The sequence below is a fragment of the Chanodichthys erythropterus genome, chromosome 22, assembly GCF_024489055.1.
Source record: "Chanodichthys erythropterus isolate Z2021 chromosome 22, ASM2448905v1, whole genome shotgun sequence".
NCBI lineage: Eukaryota > Metazoa > Chordata > Actinopteri > Cypriniformes > Xenocyprididae > Chanodichthys > Chanodichthys erythropterus.
The window spans coordinates 1,649,147-1,663,941 of NC_090242.1; the positions used below are offsets into that span (position 1 = coordinate 1,649,147).

Genomic DNA, 14,795 nt, shown 5'->3' on the forward strand with positions numbered 1-14,795 from the left:
TTAGCACCTTTAAAAGCTGTTTTACTGATATCTTTCTGTGCTGAAACACTGATTGAGTGATTACATGTGACATAACAAGTTGTACTGTATCTCTCAACAAACCTTCTGATTTTCATTCCTGCTACCACTTTGCTTGAACTTGAACATGTGCCATAAACACATTTCATGATTGTTTTGATGTGTTTTATGATCAGTGTCATCATACATCACTGCAGTGCACTATTGCTTTCAGGATTGCCATTAACATGCAGGGACAATCAAGACAAGAGTCAGTTTAAAGCTCAAATCAAACCGTGAGTAGTAAAATACCAACATACTTTTAAAAATTCTGGATGTGCTTTAGTGTATACTCTGATGTAATGGCATTCTGAGGTTGTCTTTTACAGTTTGAACTGTAATACAGTAACATTAAGGCAGCCTCTTGCACAAACACTTGCTTGTAATTGCGTCTGTGTTGCCAAACACTGGTAAAATGAGTGAACTTTGGACCCACTTGCATCCCATTAGGCCAAACAACTAGTTAGAATAATGTATAAACATCACCTCTGGCTATCAACATACTTATATACGACTGGAACTGAGAGTATTTTCACTGGAAGGACTCAATATTGAGTGGTAAAGATGTTGTGTTTTCAAGCCAAGGATTCCTTGCATAGTTGAGAGTGATGTGAAATTATTAATGGCTGAGGTCGTTGGTGTTCTTCCCAGCATGCTGCCCACTTGTTTGTGAGCTTGTTACCCATCTATCAAGAAATAGCCATCTTTTACATGTTCAATTTTTCCTTTTTTTTTTTTTTTTTTTTGTACATTTGGATGTTCAAATCTAAAAAATATGTAGAATCTGCTTTGTGTGCAACAAGTGGGCAAGTTGCTTTTTTATATTTTTCAAGTACTAAACACTAGATATAATCATGAAATAATATGTGTACCTGATTACCCTGGTCAGCCAAAGCTTTGAGGAGAGAGTTCTTTTGTGGGGACGGTTAGAAGTGGATCTGCAGGGCAACGGAGAAGCTCCAGATAATAGGCTTTAATGGGGCATTCACATTCAGCAGGCTATAACAAAGACCAGGCAGTGGGATTTGGGAGAGGGGCCGATTGTTACTCCAGAGTGCTTTAATTCCTAGCCTTGGAGACACAAGCGGAGGACGATGGTGGGGGAAAATCTGCCATTGTTCAGGGGAATGTCAGCGTTTTTTTAAGAGAGGCCTGAGGATCAAGTTAGAAAAAGTAAGAGATAAACAGACAGAGGGAAAGAGCGGGATGGACAGTGAGATATAGAAGGAATAGGAGAAAAGACAGAGGAGAATGCAAGCTTTTCAATATGCAGAATCTCTCTTTTATTCATCCAAGTGGCAGAAAGGCAGCCACTCTGCCCAGCGTGCCACAGTGCACTTGTATATAAAGAGCTGGAGGGTGGCATTGGGCACTGAGCAGCACACTTCTTTCTGGCATACAGTGTGTCTGGCACTTCCTTTCCTAATTCACAGGCCAATAGTCCCAGAATGACATATTACAATTATATAGCCTATCATACTATAGTTGGACCGGTTTCAAAGTGAACTAAATGTATGAAAGTGTATTTATTTATATATTCATCAGTGATGTTTAGCCTTTGATCAACATAATGCGTTTGATCATCTTTATCAGTTATGCGTGTGAAAATAATGTGCACTGGATGTGTGTGTGTCTGTGTGTGTGTGTGTGTGTGTGTGTGTGTGAGTGTGTGTGTAATGAAAGGTGTTAGACTCTGAGCGGGCTTCTCCTCTGGACTTGACCGCAGGGCTCGTTATGCCACAGACCGCTGATGAATGGGAGAAACGAGATCATTTCAAACCTAGTGTTCCCCTCAGATCCGTCTCGTAAGCACTTTAAGCCTCTCTCCGCCTCAGGCTTTAGTTCATTATAACACCTGCACGGTCGCGAAAACTTGGCCATGATCAATTCTTTTAAAGTTTTCACATTAACCGCATGTAGGCATTTAAAATGAGCTATAAGATGCTTGGCAACGGGGACAGGAATCAGTGATTACTTTCCATTATAATAACGTGTTATTTTCAATAAACGTATGATCAGTGGCAAATAAGCTGGTCCAGAAAAAAAAGAAGAAAAAAAAAATATATATTTCTTAAAGACCTTCCCGGCATCACCGACTAATAAACCAATTACGCGTGCATTGTGACGTCACGTCTAAAAGGATTAGTGGGAAAGATAACACAATGATGTAATTAAGGAAAGGTGTCATTTACAGTTGTTGAATACAGAGCTCGTGAACTTTTCAAAGGAATTGCCTAATTTGTTTTTCCTGGTTATTTACAATGCAATAAATCTAGGTATTATTTAGAGTTATTTAGTCAGTCAATTTAGGCTACCATCAGTGTGGGGTTATTAATTGTTTATTTTTCACATATTCGAACTGTTATTTAAAATTCCTACAAAAAAAGCTCTTAATTCATCTATTTTATGATGAACATTTTTTTCAATTTGTTTTCAAACATAAAAGTCTTTTTTTTGGGGGGGGGGGGCGGACTTGACTTGATTTTTGAAAGAATAATAGTTTGGCATATATTATTGTCATTATTTCTTAAAAGAACATAGTTGTTTTAAAATATTATTAAAATAAGAAATAAGAATGGAAAGCATCTATCTATCTATCTATCTATCTATCTATCTATCTATCTATCTATCTATCTATCTATCTATCTATCTATCTATCTATCTATCTATCTATCTATCTATCTATCTATCTATCTATCTATCTATCTAATATAAATAGTCTGTATTGCTGGGGTCTGCCTCTTGGGGATTTGTTTTTGTGGGTGGGGGATTTAACACCCCCCTTCCCCCTCTCTCTCCCTCTGGTTTTAGTCCATTGTTGTGAACCTTCCCCTCAGAGTGCTGTTGTCTCCCACTGCCAGTTAGACGCTTGCTCTGCCCCAGAGTGTAAGCAGAGAGTTGCCAGATAGAGACTCTTCAGTTCTTTAGTATTAAACTCACCTAAGCTGTGTGGAGCAAATCATTCTACAGGAACCCAAGCGAGAGAGAGAGCAAAACCCCACTACACTGTCACTGCGCGCAAATCACATTATTCATGTGAAATAAGACAGAGGGACGCTACAATGTGTTTGGTATTGGATGCTTTCGTTCACACAATCTAAGGCTGGAGTTTTTTATTTATTTTTATTTTTACATTTTAAGAAAAAAAGACACGGTCTGAATCCTCCGCGTGTTCATTTCTGTGGATATATATCGGGTTTTGGAGTCGGGAGCGCTCACGAGCACAGCGCGAGACGCGGAGAAGCTCATCAAAGGAAGGCAGCACTGGACTTTGAATCCGAAGATTAATAGTCTTACCCTTGCACTATCAGCCTATTGGGTTTTTTTTTTAAATGGATTTACCAGCGTAACTCAGACTTTCCCAAAAGTTGCTTATTGGATTTCCAAGCATAAATAATTGTGAAACTGTAAGGAAAAAAAACACATGAGTATCTCGAGGGCCACCACGATCCAAGGGCACTAAGTACTAGGCTACTGGTGCCTTATCGAACCTATACGGACCGGGCAAAGGGCACACGAAAATAGGTAAAATGATTATTTGCATATGGTAAAACTGGAGTCAAATTAGTTGCATGAATGTAATTTTTATAGTCATATCTATTGGTAGACTATTTAATTAGTTGCTTCAGGTAAAAACTGAAAATGAAGTCCAATTTCTATGGACGTATAGGCTAGGCTGATTAGATTGTAAATTAAATAGCCAACTGTTTAGTTGACGAATATCGTATAAAAACGCAATGCTCGCTTTGAATCGTAAATACACACTTTTATTGATTACAATAAATTCCAGATTTCATAATTCCATTTTGTCTCTGGTTCGGTTTAAGTTTATTTGCGATCAGAATTACTTTCATTAACTTTACCAACTGGTTTCACACTTGTAAATGGATTTATTTAACTTAACCAAACTCTCACTCCGGTGTGAAATTCTCGCATGTTTTGAGAACACATGTGTCTCCTTGTACCCTGAGAGCTTGACGTTTGCTTTTATTTACCTCTCATGCTGAGCAAAATAAGTATTTTAGAAGCACATTTGGAGTAAGTAAATAAGTGGAAAAATCTTAAATGTATATGATTGATTTTTGTCTAAAAATATCTTTGTAAAATTTCTGATTATGGACAATTAGTTGTTGCAATCGTAGATGTTCCGGATCCAATTCGTGTGTTTATATAGAAACGACCCATCAAAAGCACGTTGTACAGGTTCTATTCATAAACAACTGTCCTTAACTGCTGCGCATTCGTACCTGAGGGTTATTCATGTACAAGAGGGAGGTAGACAATGTCCAACAATGATGTAGGTGTACAATAGGACATTCATTTTCAAATGTGGTTTTGTGCAGGGTTGGGATGTGCAATGAATTATGCATTTATGTCATTTTAAAGGTTCATCTTTCACAATAGTGTGAATTGTAAATCAGTTCTGTTTTTCTCTCAGGTTTGTGACTGCACTGAGGTTGCCAATGCCTGGAGTAAGCATTTGAAGCTGACCAGCAGTCTTCCACACACACAAACATTACCTCAGCAAGATGTTGAGCATCTTTAAGGTTTTCATTACCATCTGCTTCACGGAACTGGTGTTTTCAAGAAGCATAACATCTGGGGAAGTCCGGGCAAAAGGTATGGATTCAAATTAAATTTTTTCATTTAAAATCACCCAAATCCAACTTTTTTAAGTATAAAATACAAATTTGTCAATAGTACTTAACATTTTGAATTTTACTTAAAATGGTTTGAATAGGCTATCTGATGAATATTCAGGGTATGATAAATGGAGCCGAGCTGACTGTGAAGAATTTAAGTCAAGGGGAAGTTGGAGAGGATGTAATCGTTTAGAGAGTAAAAGAATCCCAGTATTTTCTTGAGCCATAAACAGTGCTACCTGATCCTTCCAAAGCCCCGAGGCTCGGAAGTGTAAATCTGTCTGGCCCAGTGCCAGTAACAGGGGCTTGTGGGATGCTGTTTTGGGGGGTGGCGTACAAGATGGGTCTCCTATTTAATTGTACAAACACTGGGTTGTCTTGATTTTGTACCTGCCAGGGAGGTATCCTAATATCTCCAAGAGCTATTAAGACTTACACAGACCTGGCTCCCAGATTTGTTTTTGTGTGTGTAAAAAAAGCCTAATGTATACAAATCAGATTACAACAATTTTTTTTAAATCACAGGATTACCCAAAAGCTTCATATGCCATTTTATGTTTGGTTGTTGTTGATATGCTCAGCCTGATTGCACCATTCTGAGTTCTAGAGAATTAAGGGGAAAAATAGACCCTTGTGAATGCTGGGGCAAAGTGTTCGTTAAAAGCATCTTTCTCTGAACACTTGTGAGCTACATACAGTGCTAGGAAGGTGATAAAGGTTGAAAAACCCTGTGGTGCAGCCCAACAATGCCCCACTAAGTTGCTGCCAGGAGAAATTAAAGTCATTTGACAACTGTAAGACTTTAATGGGCCAAGCCACCAGGCAAGTGAGAAATGCAGAGCTAAAATAAAAAGAAGAGGCAGAAATGAACTTGTTGAAGAGGAACTACAAATACAAGCATTTTATAGTAATATTAATTTGATTTGTCTACAGCTTTTGTGGATTCGAGTGGTTATAATAAAAGTATGCACAAGACCTTTATAAAATGTAAAAGTTTCAAAAAGAAAAAAGTAGTTTTCCATTAGTCCATTAGTAGTGTGATACTTCAGGACTGCAAATTACCCTCTTATGATCAACCCTATGATAAATACTAAATGCTGTGATAAAATGTAGACTGCATGCCCCTACAAAATGAGGCATATTTTTCATGTAAAGTTTGCCAGTTGAGCCATTCAGCCTATTTTTAGAGGCTGCATGTGTTTGTGTGTTTTGTTTAGCTTGTCCTTTATTTTCCTGCTGACCATTCACACCCTCTTCAGGGTCAGATACCGGCCAGGCCCTAGTTTTATTCAGTGAAGTTCATTAGTGTATTGCTGGAAGAATGTTATGCTTCAGTGCTGGAGGTGACATTGCTTGGTTAGGGGGCGTTCTTCACTCAAATGCTCAAAATCACATTCACCTCCAGGCCACAAGGAACACTGCTGTGAAGTCAAAGTTAGGTCATTCTTAGCTGAGAATTGTGTTTCTGTTCTGTCTTTTGTTTGTGGCTTTGTTTGCCTGATTTGCTCCAAAACAGTGGTGATCTCTGTGAGAAAGGCTCTAGTTAGCAATTAGCGAGAAGTTATGTTAATTAGATGTGTTTATTAAATGTGGTACATTCTACAGACTAATTACAGGAGTAGTTCAAACCTCATTTTCTCCGTTCCGCCAGATATCCGAGTTTCTCGACCAATTCTTATTCCTGGATTTCCTGAGAATGCTACTGTGTTAGTTGGAGGACATGTGAAGCTGGTGTGTAAACTCCACCAGCCAGCCTCAACACGTCTCCAGTGGTTCAAAAAGGACAGCAATCGCCAGGGGCCTGACGGATCACCACTTCTTACAGCGCTTACGGTGAGAAAGTGATTTAAAGATCCTCTATTATGCATATTTTCTGTCTTCAAGAAAGAAGGAGTAATGTTACATTTGTTTCCCCCGCAGCCTCTTCTTGAGAACCTCTCCAAAGTCAACATACTTCCTTTAGTGAATGTCTCAGTGGAAGATGCTGGAGAGTACGTATGCAAGGCAGAAAACTCAGTTGGTCAAACTATGCGCTCTGCCTGGCTGGAGGTCTTATCAGGTAAGCCATAGCATCTGATAACATTTAACCTTCTCATCCTTAGGGCTGATCTGCCATCATTCTCTGACAGGTCAGCCATTCACGTTATATTGCCATGAAAACAATCTTATGACTATTTAGTAGGACAAAATTACCACCACAGTTAAAAGGTCACAGCTTCAGTTTAGTGTGATGATGGTGCTATTAGCAACTTTGTTTTTCATGTTTTGTCCAAGAAGTTTCTGAGGAGCCAACTGAGGAAACATCAGAGCATCTACTTCTAGAGCTTGGAGATGTACTAAAACTCCGTTGTGACACAAACCGTCCTGGAGCTGTCCAGTGGTTCAAGGGTGGTGTACGGGTGCAACACAATGCTCGTATCCAGATAAGGGCAGCAGTCATGGAGATTGCAGATGCCACCTATGAAGATTCAGGAGTGTATGTGTGTATGCTGCGTGGCACCAAAGAGTCTCTACGCAACTTCACTATCACAGTGGCTGGTAGGTTCTGCCACTTGGTTTCCATTAAGAAGATTTGTAGTATTCATTAATAACCTTTCTTTTGAATGCACATCTAATAACTTGAACACTTAATTCTCCCGTAGATGCTATAGGATCAGGAGATGATGATGAGGACAATGGTATTGATGACGCTGGTCCTGAGACCGAAAATGACCAGGTCTACATCTCCAGAGGTTAGTGTTCATTGTATCTACAAATTCAGTTGCATTTACTCGCATTTCAGTTTCTTTAAATGTACCATTGGTTTTTACATTTTAGCACCATACTGGACTCATACTCAAAGGATGGAGAAGAAGCTCTATGCAGTCCCAGCTGGAAACACTGTCAAATTCCGCTGCCCTGCCACAGGGAACCCTCTTCCCACCATTCGCTGGCTAAAGAATGGCAGAGAATTCAGAGGAGAGCACCGGATCGGAGGCATCAAGGTGAGAGATTGATATTTTTGTTTGTTGGAGAAATAGCAATGACTTGAACTTTTCAAAATCTCACAATAAATATCAGAACCGCGTCATGCTTACACATTACCATTTTGTGTTCATAGCTGCGACATCAACACTGGAGCCTGGTCATGGAGAGTGTGGTTCCCTCAGACCGTGGGAACTACAGTTGTGTGGTGGAGAACAAATATGGGTCCATTGCTCACACCTACCTCTTGGACGTGTTGGGTAAGAGGGCTTCTGCTTGCCTGCTCTAGACAGCCGCCTGGCTCCACGAGGAGCCATCGCAGGTCTGCCATGCTTAGCAAGTGTCAGAGGCAATAAGCATCAAATCAGTGAGATCCTGTACTAGCAGCTCAGTGGCGTCACATAGCAAGACAGGCACCAAATGCACCTCAGAGAGAGCCACAGGGCACACTGCTTCACCACAGGCACTGGAGTTCACCCGAGGCTATACATGTCTATACAGATATTTAAGAACTACACTGGAAGAGGGCAATAAATATCATCACACCAGGGGAATGCGGGTTGGGGGTTGGCATCAGTCTGTATGGTACGTGCCTGGAAGCGCTGTGGGTTGAGGCGTCCAGACCAATTTTCTACCTGACCTGTGACAGACCTGTTTGTTAAGAGTCCGGCGTGGGGTCAACTGCTGTGTCCTAGCAGACAAGGGGGGGAAGAACAGGGAATAAAGAGCCCATCGACATCAAAGCAACCCCATACATGGGGCTGGTTCTAAAAATCCCTTAATGGAACTAATTAATGAGCGTTGATCAGCTTTGGAAGTGCCGCTTGTCTATCCCTGTGCCTTAGACTATCTTTCTGCTCTTGAATGTAATCTTTCTTTGGTAACATTTCATTTAGATGTTGAGAATTTTGATAGAACTAAATATCTTTTGAATATAGTATCAAAGTACTGAACCTTCTAATTTTTTCTTTCAGAACGCTCTCCACACAGGCCCATCCTTCAAGCTGGTCTACCCAAAAACACTACAGCTGTAGTGGGTGGAGATGCTCAGTTTCTGTGTAAAGTCTACAGTGATGCCCAGCCTCACATCCAGTGGCTAAAGCACATAGAGATGAATGGAAGCCGTTATGGGCCTGATGGCATTCCTTATGTGAAGATCGTGAAGGTATTTAGCGAGTCGTTCATTACACTTTTCTCGAGGTAAATCACATTACCGGATCAGTATATGGAATGAATGAGCATTAAAATGTTGATTGTTTATTCCACCTTCTCAGACAGGAAGCTTGAACATGTCTGAAGTTGAAGTCTTATATCTTACCAATATTACAATGGAGGATGCTGGGGAGTACACCTGCTTGGCGGGAAACTCCATTGGATTCTCTCATCAGTCTGCTTGGCTTACAGTCTTATCAGGTAGAGTTATTTGTATAGACACATTGATGACACAAATCATAAAAAATGCTCGTGACTCAGAGGTACAAGTAATGAAAACGTATCAATTCCACAGAGGAGGACGTGGCCAAGGAGATGGACCTTATGGAGGCCAAGTACACTGACATCATCATCTATGCATCTGGCTTCCTGGCACTGGTGATGGCCATAGTTATCGTGGTCCTCTGCCGCATGCAGGTTCATCCCAGTCGAGAGCCTTTTGATACGCTCCCAGTGCAGAAACTCTCCAAATTTCCACTACGCAGACAAGTAAGATGACACTTCTGAACAAACCTCATGATAATTCCCCAAGAACATGGAATTCAGCAGAGCATTCTGGTTTCTAATCCTGTATGTTTTGGACCCTATTACAGTATTCTGTGGAGTCCAATTCTTCTGGAAAATCAAGTGCGTCACTGATGAGGGTGGCTCGTCTTTCCTCCAGTTGTTCCCCAATGCTGGCTGGAGTTATGGAGTTTGAACTGCCTTATGACCCTGACTGGGAGTTTCCGAGAGAGAAGTAAGTAGTACTAGCAACCGTTATGTAAAAGATGTTTCCTTTTATATGATGGTGAACTGACTGTTTATATGAATTCTCTTGTGCTAGTTTGACTTTAGGGAAACCACTTGGAGAGGGCTGTTTTGGTCAAGTGGTGAGAGCTGAGGCTTATGGGATAAACAAAGAAAATCAAGATCAAGTGGCAACGGTAGCTGTTAAAATGCTAAAAGGTAAGTTTGTACTTACAGGTATCGTAGTCAAGTGTTGAGCATTTCTGAATTTCAGACTAAGAAGGATTTTTCTGTCTTTTTTTAGATGATGCAACTGACAAAGACCTGGCAGACCTCATCTCTGAGATGGAGCTAATGAAGGTGATGGACAAGCACAAGAACATCATAAATCTTCTTGGTGTTTGCACACAGGATGGTAAGTTAAACACAGTGACATCTCACACTTGTACTAAGTTCACTTTGGACATTTGACTTAATTTCAATTTATATTACTGGACCAGGTCCACTCTACGTGCTGGTTGAATATGCTTCTAAGGGCAGCCTACGGGAATACCTCCGAGCACGTCGACCTCCAGGCATGGACTACACCTTCGATGTGACCAAGGTTCCTGAGGAACAGCTCACCTTCAAAGACCTAGTTTCCTGTGCCTACCAAGTAGCAAGAGGCATGGAGTACCTGGCCTCCAAAAGAGTAAGTTGCTTGCAAGACTCAATTAGCTTCGGTTTGAAACCAGCCCCCCTGCGTCTTATCAACACATCCCTTTGTCTGACACGTGATGCCAAGCATTCCTTAGTGGAGTGGTGGTGTGTCGTGTTTACCGCTGTGTCCATCCTGTCTCTGTGGGCTTTGTCCTTTTTAGCACTGCCATAAATCTGTTAGCAAGCAGGCGCTCGGACCCGCCTGTGCACTGGATCGTATTACTAGCTTTTTGTGGCCTGCTAAGAATGCAGTCGTCTGAAACCCCTCCATTAAGGGCCACAAACCAGGGGCCTTTTTCGTCCTCTTTTTCAATCCTCAAATACCACTTCTATTTAAAATGAAAACCAAAATAAACTTAATGACATGCATTTACATCAGAAACTAGCTCTGTGTTGTTTTTCTGTGAAGTCCAAGTCTATTTAAAGTTAGGCTTGTTTAAACTTTTGCAAATGTTGCTTGCTATATGTTGATTTAGACAGCAGACCACATATAGAAAGTAGTTTGTAATTTCTGTTTCATCTGGTTTGTGGGAACAAAACTCTAGCCTCACTGTGAACATGTTTATCTACTTACCAGAAGCGGAAAAGAGTCTGCGAAACATTGTTTGTGTCATTTTAGCTAAATAGAAATCTCTTTTCAGTGTATTCACAGAGATTTAGCAGCAAGGAATGTTCTTGTGACAGAGGACAACGTGATGAAAATCGCAGATTTTGGTTTGGCAAGAGGAGTGCATCAGATCGATTACTACAAAAAAACCACCAATGTAAGTAAAAATTAATTCAAGACTTGCTTACATCTGTATATAGCTGTTTTTTGCTCTTTTGAAGACATCCCATTTGTAAGCAGGGCTGCATGGCCCTGTTTGTGACTGTTTGATGCCTTAATGCTTTGAAAGACAGATGTGTAATGTGTCCATACTGATTGGCAGGCAGCTTAATAGAAGATAATTGGGGAAAGGGGGGGCGGGATTAGCAAAAGAGTGGGCAGTGATATTTTTGTGGATCAAAAATGGAGTGCTTTGGCTCGGCCTGTGTGGCAGCTAACTGTCCCACTCACAGCCCTGTTGTTTCCAATTTCAGGGACGTCTGCCAGTGAAATGGATGGCACCAGAAGCCTTGTTTGACAGAGTCTACACACACCAGAGCGATGTGTAAGTCTGGCTAATCATTACAGCTATGCCAAAGAATCAGCTGAGCAGGGATCCCCCTGGCTGGAATGTCGGTCTGTTCAAATTAGCCAGAATGCACCAGCATAGTTTAATCCTGATTTGATGGTGGATGTTTTTAATGACTAAAATATATGTCCTAATGACTAAAAATGTTCTTAACAAGAGGATTGAATTAGCACGGCTCAAGCTGATTATCCTACATGGTGCACTGACATTTCTGGACTCTTGCTTCCACAGTTGGTCTTTTGGAGTTTTGATGTGGGAGATTTTCACACTGGGGGGATCACCGTACCCTGGGATACCGGTAGAGGAGCTTTTTAAGCTGCTGAAGGAAGGTCATCGAATGGACAAACCTTCCAACTGCACCCATGAACTGTAAGCATGCTTTCCTGTAGCTCAGTGGTTAGAGCATGGCACTAGCAATGCCAAGGTCATGGGTTCGATTCCAGGGATTGCACATACACGGATACAAATGTATAGTATAATGCAATGTAAGTCGCTTTGGATAAAAGCGTCTGCCAAATGCATAAATGTAAATGTAAATGTAAATGTAAGCATCAATCTGTTCACTCAAAAACATGATTCATTTCAGTCTTCAAGGTGATTTACTTATATTCAAATTGCTTTTATAGCTACATGAAGATGAGAGAGTGCTGGCATGCAGTACCAACACAAAGACCAACATTCAAACAGCTTGTGGAAGAGCTTGATAGGGTGCTGGTGTCCATTTCAGATGAGGTAAACACCTATTTTAACAGCAGTTTGAGTCCCACAAGTTGTTGTTTTGTATCCAAACCTCTAAACGATTTGTATTTTTACATTTTCAGTACCTGGACCTTTCCACCCCTTTCGAACAGTACTCCCCATCTTGTGAGGACACCTCCAGCTCTTGCTCTTCAGACAATGATTCAGTGTTTACCCATGATGCTATGTCAACTGTCCCATGCCTCCTTGGCTACCATGATGTGCGCTCTAGGATGGACCTCAAGACAACAATGCGATAGTCCTTTTTGGCTGAAGGCTTGTGGACATCAGATGTTGCTATGAAAAGCGGTACAAGGATTTTCGCCTTTGTTGCTATGCCTAAGAACATTATAACGATGCTTGGCACTATGAAACATGGTGATGAATCATTTCACTCTCATATCATCAAATTTCTACTAGAGGACTGGTCATGAGCTTTTGTTTTAAAGTTTTAATTGAATGGGTGCTGCTAGATGTAGAAAGCTACATTGGAGCAGCATACAGGAGCGTTTTCAAAACAGATTTTTTTTAAAAAAGAGAACATTTATTTTGATATAAAAGCAAATAGCGTTAATAAATATAAATCTCTCTCTATATAAAATTATTCTACATTTTTATTTAAAAAACTTAAATCTCAGGATCTTGCATGTTGTAGTGGCAGCAAAGTGCCTGATTTTTTGATTTCCTGTGAATATCTTAAAATATTTTATGTACATATCATTACAGAAGACAATTACATTTTATAAATTATTCTAAATGATATAAAGTGAAGGTGTTACGTAGGTGAAGAAATTATGTAAATCTGTTCTGAAGCTATCCCTGAACAATTCATCATTTCATCAACACATTTACAATAGCTATTGTTCGCTGCTCATACCATTGTACACTGTCAAGGCTAAACCTCTGAGCACTCAACTTCCTGTTGTTCTGTTCATTTCATGCCTCACCGTTTGGTAAGCATGGTTTGTCGTGGTCTTCTCCCCGACCATTCACCCCATTCAAACTAAGACATTGCGGGGACCAGCAATGCTTCCATTGTCAGTACTGTACGGAAGAAAAGGACTCGAATGAATGTGAAATGCCTTGATATTGATTGATTTCAAATGGTGAATCCTCCATTGTTTGGCTGTAACCTTTTAACCACCCCGATTTGTTTGTGGGTTCCAGGCATAGGCCCGAGGTGGACAATGGTCTCATGCAGCTGTAATGTGTGTGACTGCTGGCTAGGGTGATTGGGGGGCTGTCTAAGGCCTGTGTGCAAATGAGAAAGCCCCTTATTATGCTAATTGCTACAGCTGCCCATCTTTATCCTGCACTATCTTTTAATATACAAATGCTAATGCTGGCCTTTCTAAACAACCTCAGCAATGTCCTTCAGGGAATGCAAAGCCTCATCCCACAAGCTGATAAGAAACCAATGGCTTTTCTCAAGTTAATTTATCCAGTACTTTACATTCTCAGCCAGGGACGCTCCTACGGTCCCCTTTGGGCACATTCTGGGACAATTGGTGGTTGATTTCTACAATGAGAGCAAAACTGTTCAATTTCGATTTATCGTCAGAGCTCAAAATCTTCTTTTCAGGCAGCTACAGTGGTGTTTGACCTTTAAATGAGAAACAAACTGTTAAATAGTCCATAACACCTCTATAACTGTAAGAGCACATTCTTTGTGTACAAATTTTTTTTACAAAGAATTATAAACCACATGACATTCCATTTGTGTATTCCCCATTGTAACAATCAATGTTATTATAAATTCCCCTCAAAAGAATTATTTTAGAAATATTTAATTTATTTGTTTATTGTTTGTTTTATATTAAATAAAGTATAATTTAAAATACTTAGCCATTTTTGTGTCTTGTTTCTGTGAATATGTGAGCAGAGGATGTTTGAATTTCTGAGAGAACATTACAATCTTGAACTAGGTTTTTAGCCACTGGTTTTGTGATGGGTAGGTTTAGTGTGGGAGTTGGATTTGAATTTCTGACCAAACATTTATTTTTTATTTAACGAGGCCAGTATTTGTTGTATAAACATCAGATCAATGCATTCTTTTCACACGCTACCCACAATTCTTTGTTTGCATTTCATCTGCTTCAATCATGCATATTGATTTTCTGATCACACCTCAATGTCACCATCTAAATGTCTAGACGCATGTCTACTGCATCACTTACTTATCTTTCATGTGTAACAAACCATTATGAGATGGGATAATTATTGGGACAACTATCACTACAGTCCACATGTGTCTGTCTCTCCATGGAGACAATCTCGGCCAGCTGGTGTTGGTTAGATAAGAGTTTGTCCACCATGGACTAGGCATCTCTCGTCTTTGTATGTCCTGAATGTTTAGCCAAAGGGCAAAGGCCCAAACCAGCCTACCAAATGCCCTGGACTGCATCAAGTTCTGGCTTCCTACTTCATTTTTTTTTTTTTTTTTTTTTTTTTTTTTTTACATAGAGTGACCAGATGTCTGTGTTGTCCGGGGACAGTCCCCAATTTTGTTAGCTGGAGCTGTCCTTGAAAATGTCCCTGCCAAAACATACTAGAATTGTCCTTGTTTTTTAGTTCATAG

The 14,795-nt window shown here is 40.3% G+C and overlaps 1 protein-coding gene across 3 annotated transcripts; it reads left to right on the plus strand.

Moving 5' to 3' along the window:
• Positions 1-204: 204 nt before the first annotated feature.
• On the plus strand, positions 205-14,002 carry fgfr4 (fibroblast growth factor receptor 4). Of its 3 annotated transcripts, none has more exons than XM_067375092.1 (20): positions 205-293; positions 4,496-4,677; positions 6,352-6,533; positions 6,621-6,759; positions 6,975-7,238; positions 7,343-7,432; positions 7,518-7,684; positions 7,801-7,924; positions 8,639-8,829; positions 8,939-9,077; positions 9,172-9,365; positions 9,470-9,615; positions 9,703-9,824; positions 9,910-10,020; positions 10,106-10,296; positions 10,946-11,068; positions 11,385-11,455; positions 11,711-11,848; positions 12,106-12,211; positions 12,301-14,002. In XM_067375092.1, exons 2-20 carry the CDS (start codon positions 4,587-4,589, stop codon positions 12,475-12,477), a joined length of 2,766 nt encoding a protein of 921 aa, XP_067231193.1. In that variant the 5' UTR covers positions 205-293; positions 4,496-4,586; the 3' UTR covers positions 12,478-14,002. The 3 variants fall into 3 exon arrangements, with proteins under 3 accessions (XP_067231193.1, XP_067231192.1, XP_067231194.1); XM_067375091.1 differs by lacking the exon at positions 205-293 and adding an exon at positions 2,912-3,582; XM_067375093.1 differs by lacking the exon at positions 205-293 and adding an exon at positions 2,912-3,582 and having other exon boundaries at positions 6,978-7,238.
• The last annotated feature ends 793 nt before the right edge of the window (positions 14,003-14,795 follow it).

What these genes read in the sequence shown, in the direction of transcription:
- fgfr4 (XM_067375092.1), top strand. Translation starts at nt 4,587, where the DNA reads ATGTTGAGCATCTTTAAGGTTTTCATTACCATCTGCTTCACGGAACTG. An exon ending in TGGGAGTTTCCGAGAGAGAA is followed by an intron (nt 9,616 to 9,702) that starts GTAAGTAGTACT and finishes CTCTTGTGCTAG; the next exon opens with TTTGACTTTAGGGAAACCAC. An exon ending in TCCAACTGCACCCATGAACT is followed by an intron (nt 11,849 to 12,105) that starts GTAAGCATGCTT and finishes TTGCTTTTATAG; the next exon opens with CTACATGAAGATGAGAGAGT.